This window comes from Asparagus officinalis, chromosome 2, assembly GCF_001876935.1.
Source record: "Asparagus officinalis chromosome 2, Aspof.V1, whole genome shotgun sequence".
In the NCBI taxonomy this organism is placed as follows: Eukaryota; Viridiplantae; Streptophyta; class Magnoliopsida; order Asparagales; family Asparagaceae; genus Asparagus; species Asparagus officinalis.
The window spans coordinates 77,652,298-77,659,043 of NC_033795.1; the positions used below are offsets into that span (position 1 = coordinate 77,652,298).

At 40.0% G+C, this 6,746-nt stretch overlaps 1 protein-coding gene across 1 annotated transcript in view; it reads left to right on the forward strand.

Moving 5' to 3' along the window:
- Nucleotides 1-2,083, forward strand: part of LOC109831360 (probable mediator of RNA polymerase II transcription subunit 26b) — an 8,045-nt gene extending 5,962 nt beyond the window's left edge. Inside the window, exons 12-16 of the mRNA XM_020398689.1 lie at nucleotides 417-560; nucleotides 639-666; nucleotides 748-1,106; nucleotides 1,198-1,288; nucleotides 1,697-2,083. Coding sequence (XP_020254278.1) covers nucleotides 417-560; nucleotides 639-666; nucleotides 748-1,106; nucleotides 1,198-1,288; nucleotides 1,697-1,827 — 753 coding nt within the window. The 3' untranslated portion in view covers nucleotides 1,828-2,083. The remainder of the gene's footprint in view (nucleotides 1-416; nucleotides 561-638; nucleotides 667-747; nucleotides 1,107-1,197; nucleotides 1,289-1,696) is intronic.

The following is a 6,746-nucleotide window of genomic DNA, read 5'->3' on the forward strand; positions in this document are numbered from 1 at the left end:
TGTGGCCGTTATCTGATAATCGTCCAAAGTTGAGGGTTGTTTTTTATATGTGACCTAATTTTTACCCATAATCAAGGTAAAAGGAGATTTATGATAAATAAAAAAAAGGAAGAAATAGATTAAAGTTTTATAAAAGTCAACAATAGAGACTCTAGAGTTTCTTACTATTGCAATATACAATGAAGTATTTATTTTGTTTAGCAATCTGGCATTTTGCGCAAATCTTGTTATGCCAAATTAAAGGTATAGGCATTTTGCCAATGATGGTAACCCCCATTTCGAACTGATATGATGATTTGGGTCTAATTTAGAATTATGAAGATTTGAGGAATTAATATAGAATTAACAAAGTTTTGGGGGGGTCTAATATAGCAATATGACCCAATTTTATTTCTTTGATATGCAATTAACTGCAGATTATTTTTGCAGAACCGAGCCCTGTCTCTATTGAACCATCTCCAGCCAAAGAAGAGTCTCCACTTATTTCAGAGCTTGATTTTCCTCCATTAGATATGGGAGCTCTCCTAGCTACACAAACCGCTCCTTTTGAGTTCTCAAAGGTAGTTATTTCTACACATTTCATCTTTTAGAATCAACATTCACCATCAAACTGATGTTATTTCTTTTTTCCATTTTAGTTCTTCGAAGGAATGGATGATGATGGAAGTGAGTATCGTCATATTCATTTCCCCTTTCCTTTGTAAATTTCATAGTTTCTCTTGCCTTATATATTGGATTATCTTGCAGATATCACAAGCACAGGAAACAAGAGCAATGTAAGCAGGCCCTCAGTGAAGAAAGACAATGTAGAGGTCACAAGGCAGGAAGTACCGAAGGCCTCAAAGCCAACAGATACCACCCATAAAGCACCAAAGAATAAGGAAGACAAACATCCTGTATCAGAAAGCAATACCCAGCGAAGGCAAAAGTCTCAAGAACATTCTAGAGAGTTCCGGAATCAAGAAGCAGGATTTAGAGTATCAAAGCCTATTGATGCTTCTCATAAGACATCAAAACCTTCAGAAAGAGGTACTGCTCATAATAACACTCAGCAGAGGCAAAAACCTTCAGGGGTTCCATCAAAGCCCTGCACTTTTAAGAAAGATGTAAGCACAACAAGCTATGAAATATTAAAATATTAGTACATCGTAGAAATTATATTTTTATTTTAGACTCATATCTTCATTTGTTTTCTAGGCATTAAAGGAGTCTGAGGAATCAGATTATAGAATTAAGCTGGAAGTTGCAAAGAGAAAGCTTCAAGATCGGTATCAAGAAGTGCAGGATGGTATGTTGCCTTCTTTTATTTTTTTTATTCTTTTTAGGATAATTTCACAAAACTAACATCAATTACTAGGGGTTTTGCACAAAAAGACGACAATATTTTTTATTCAAATATACCATAAACGTTTTCCATTTATGACTGACAAATGATGGTGTAAATTCTCATGTGATACGCATGTGACATATTTTGGACATATCTTAGACTTTTTGAAAACACTATAAGCGACTTTAAGGTTAGTTTTTGATAGTATTGTTGTATTTTTCAACAGATTTCAAAGAATGTAGTATTTTCTATAGTGGAAACGGTTTATGATAGTTTGTGCATAACGCTCTAATACTTCGTTGTAGTTTTGTGAAATTTACCCTTCTTTTATTGGTATGTAAAGATGATAGTAACAATTTTGAAATACAGCGAAGAGGCAGCGGACGATTCAGGTGATGGAGCTCAAAGATCTGCCGAGGCAAAGCCAAAACAAGATTCAACAGCCTGTGATAAAGCGTGGCAAATTTTTCAATAGAAGTGCAAACAAGAAGTCTAAATAAGCATATAACATTCTGTGATTTTTGCATAACATTCTGTGATTTTTGCATAAATGCAGCCAAGAGGACCTCCATTTTTTTTGTGGCCAATTGGTAGAAGGATCGATACTTGTACAATTAGAAAGAGAGACATTAGTTGAAATTGCTGGAACATATACAAAATATGGAGCCTGGTATAATTTTGCCAGGCCAAAATTTGATGCGTCTGACATTGTATATATGATTTTATGTTGCCATTAATACATTCCTTCTTTGTTCATATGTATGTTTAACAAACCGCATTTCACCATATAATGCAATTATGTGGGTAATTTTTACGCTAAATATCAGAAAACCCTCTTTACTTTGGACGATTATGTGGCCGTTATCTGATAATCGTCCAAAGTTGAGGGTTGTTTTTTATATGTGACCTAATTTTTACCCATAATCAAGGTAAAAGGAGATTTATGATAAATAAAAAAAAGGAAGAAATAGATTAAAGTTTTATAAAAGTCAACAATAGAGACTCTAGAGTTTCTTACTATTGCAATATACAATGAAGTATTTATTTTGTTTAGCAATCTGGCATTTTGCGCAAATCTTGTTATGCCAAATTAAAGGTATAGGCATTTTGCCAATGATGGTATTTGATAATAATCATAATCCTTCGACCATGGTAGATAAATTCTACTTCCTTAATTTCGATGAAGCCATCCTTTTGAAATACATTCACACAACTTTTAAATGTTTATAATTTTTCACCAGCACATGATATAATAATCTAACGAAAATGCCATTTGGCACGCGAGATAGGTTGCGCGCCCATCTTACGTGCCAAATAGCAAGGCTATCCATGGGATCTGTCAGTGCACCTAGACCCAAAAGAAATCTGTATAAAAGCTATCCATGGATGTACCTTCCCAATGTCCAAAAATAATGTGACAAGTCTCTTGCATCTACATAAGAGAAGACGTACAAAAATCCTAACAAATCACGTTCATAATTTTCCTTCATTAAAAATTCACTCATTCTCTCTTTTACTCTTCTTCTTCTTTTTTACCCTTGGGGGGCTATCTGCAACAAATAATCTAGAGAGTTAATAAGTTCAAAAAAAGTGATACCACAGGGATATCTATCCATAATTAATTAACTCTAAAAAAATGTTCGCATTAATGTCGAAGCAGCGGAGGGGGTTTAAATTCATCCTCACATACTCAGGGGGATACAGTCAAATAAATTTGATTCAGTTAATTTGTACTATCTTTATCTTGAAGAGAACATCCTCTTGGAAATACATGCACTCAACTTTTGTATGTTTACAATTGTTTAGACCAAATAGTATATAAGATATACTCATCTATAATTAATTTCAAGAATTGCCAATGCACTTAGACCCAAAAGGAACATGCTATTCATGTTATCTACCTAGCCTACATGTCCAGAAATAACTTGACAAAGCTCTTGCATCTAAGCAATAGAGGATTTACAAAAATCTTAACAAGATGCACAAAAGTATATCAAATATTCATCAAGTTCCTTTAAAATTTCTTCAGTCCTCACTCTCCTTTGTTCTTTTCTTCTTCTTCCTTTTTCACCCTTCTTTTCCTTTTCTTTTTTGTCTTTGCATTCTAATGAATGGCCATCAACTTACTACTATATCAGATATTTCTCAACTCTATAGAGAATGTAGAATTGGCAGAGATCAGGTTCCAGGCTCAGGATTCAGGTTGTCAGGGTGGCGGTCGACCGGCCCGGTCGACCGCTTTCGTGCACGTCACTTACTGTGCTTCAGGATTGGTGGCGGTCGACCGGAGCAATTGGAGAGATTGAGAGTTGATTGTTGAGGGTTTATGAGAGATTTGTAACTCTAGTTTGTTCCTCTTGATTTCTAATAGTGAAAACTCCCCCCTCCTTGCCCCGTGGACGTAGGCATCTTGTCGAACCACATAAAATTGGTGTTTGGTTGTTTGTGCTATTGATTTGGTTGGTTCTTTATCTTTTTCGGCGATTGGTTTGTTTTCTCGAGGCACAACAATTGGTATCAGAGCTCCGGGCTACGCTTGGGCTATTTTGGAGGAGTAGATCGCTTTGGAAGTTCATCTAGGGCTTCGTTTGGTGATAAAGGTGGGATCTTTTCAGTAAAAATCTCATCTTCTTTTTCAATTTGGATCTATTTCTCGTTTGTTTCCGCATTGGTTTGGTGGTGCTTTGAGATATATGGCTGAAAAAGATAAAAGTGGGGAGGGTTCTTCTGGTGTGAAGGCCGTCCAAAGTTTGAATATACATTCTATGAAAATAGATGTGAAAAAGTTCAACGGCACAAATAATTTTAGACTTTGGCGATGTGAAGTCATGGATGCGCTAAATACGCAAAATTTGGAAGATACATTGTAGTTGGACGGGAAACCGGTCGACGTTGATGAAAATGTTTGGAATAAGATGAATAGAACGGCGTGTGGTGTGATTAGGTCTTGCCTTACCCAAGACCTTAAATATGATGTGATGAATGAAACTTCGGCAAAGAAGATTTGGGAGGTCCTAGAGGGCAAATATTTGACGAAGAGCGTCGAAAATCGTTTGCATTTGAAGAGGAGGCTTTATCACTTCTAATTGAAGAGGGGGACATCCATTAGTGATCACATGAACCACTACACGAAGCTACTTACAGATTTGGCGAATGTAGATGTCATTGTTGAAGACGAGGACAAAGCACTGTTGTTATTGAGTTTCTTGCCCGACGAGGAATATGAGACCTTCGTCCTCACTCTTATTAATGGGAATGCATCTCTTTCGTATAGTGAGGTCACCTCAGCCCTTGTGAATTATCAACTTCGAAAGAAGGACAAGGAGACTTCCATCGAGCCGGTTGCGGGGGCATTGGTTGCAAGAGCTAAAAGTCCAAACCGTGGAAGAAGGTCGCAGTCTAGAGGGGGGCATCCTGCAGTTGGTAGGAATCAGTGTGCCTTTTGTAGAGAGGATGGACATTGGAAAGCCGAATGCCCAAAATTGCAAGCTGTGAAGAATAAAGGGAAAGCTATTCAAGCTTCAGAGGTAAATATTGCCAAGGCTAGTGGCGATGTTTCAGATTCAGATTCTTCGGGCTATTCGTGCCCAGCTCTTCCGTCAGTTGATGTTGCCGACTCCACCGAGTGGATGTTAGATTCTGGTGCTACTTACCACATATGCCCTAGAAGGGATTGGTTCTCCAGCTTTCAGGAGTTGGAAAGAGGGGATGTTATTCTCATGGGTAATGAACACAGATGCCATATTGGTGGTATTGGTACCGTTCGGATTCGGATGAGTGACGGGATGATCCGGGAGTTGGCTGATGTGAGGTTCGTTCCTCAACTGAGGAAGAACATCATTTCACTTGGGGTATTGGAGGCATCAGGCTATAGGGTGACCTTGGCGGATTCTCGCTTGAAGGTCACATCGGGGTCCATAATTGTGATGAAGGGAGTCAGGCGGAGTAACTTGTATTATCTACTTGGGAGCACGGTAGTTGATAGGGCGCTGACTACTTCTATGGCTAGACTGTGGCATTGTTTGGTGCTGGGATATATTATTGGTTATACCGTGCATAGATTGTTGAGGAGTGCTATGACCTGCAGATTGAAGTCCTGTGAGCACATTGGTATGAGCGAGAAGACCGAGGTGGAGTTCAGCACTTCTATCCATCGATCGAGAGGTCTTATTGGAGGTGTTCAGTCAGGCATTGGGGGGCTTTCCGAGGAGGCATCATCGGGAGGTAATCGTTATTTTGTTTCCTATGTTGGGGATTGTACTAGGCATATTTGGGTTGCAACCAAGTCCCATTGGTATAAAGACCTAGTAGTCCGTAACAGTTGGAGGAGGTGTATGGGCAGAAAGGTTACCAGTCGTACTTGTTCTAGTAGGAGTCCTTTCTTGCATTGGTGCCGAGCTCATGGCATTTGGAGACACTTCAGAGTAGAGGAGACAATGGGGTGACGTGATGAGATGGCAGATATAGTGGGCCGTTCTTTGCTGGAGGAGGATCGGTATTGGTTGTCGAGCAGTGGATCTGGTATTTGGGCTTCGACACGATTGGGCTATCTTATGAGGTTGCCGACTGCTGCGTATAGAGTTGTTAGATCTGGTGGAGCTGTTTCAGATTTTGGTCGGCGTCGAATATTTGGCTACCCAGCACTTGGTCACATCGTTGATGTGAGGTTGGATCTGATTGCGCAGTTGGGATTCAGGAGTTCATTCGGCTATCAGTTAGGAGCTTCTGAGTTTGGTCTGAGCAGGTTTGTCACTTTGAACTCTCGACAGGTGGAGAGTATTGATCAGGTCAGAGGGATATTGCAGCGGGTGGAGGTTGATGCTACTCCACATTGGGTGAGGATTTTCCCACATACTCCAGGTCATTCTGCATTGGTTGGGATTCCAGCTGAGGTGGCACAGCGTGAGAGTCATTTATTTATGGGTGCAGATGATGAGGTGGTTGATTTGGATGCAACTGGTGGATATGTTTTGGATACGACCATTGTTACATCTCAGGTGGAGGTATTGGACTATTTTCAGTTTGGGGTCGTTGATGATGCTATCAGCCGCAAGTTGGATTGAGGGCCTTTTGGAGGCCATTTGGTGAATTACGTGAAGGCTTGATTCCTTGGGCAAGAGGATACGTAGGCAGTCTTTATGATGTAGCCGATTTGGTGAGCGACATCGACATTTGCGGTGAGTGTTCACACTCCCACTTGGGTCTCAGCAAGTGAGGCATTTGGTGTAGTCGGTGTAGGCTCAGTTCGATTTGGTCAGTAGACACAGTTGGTTTGGGGTTGAGTGTTCACACTCCCGTTTGGATCTCGACGTGTTGTGATTGGAGTCTGTTGTCATGAGTCCGTTGCCATGGCGTACTGGGTGCAACAGTTGAGGCATTGGTTTGTTTGGTGTCGGCTCAGATTTGGGAAATCTTCGCC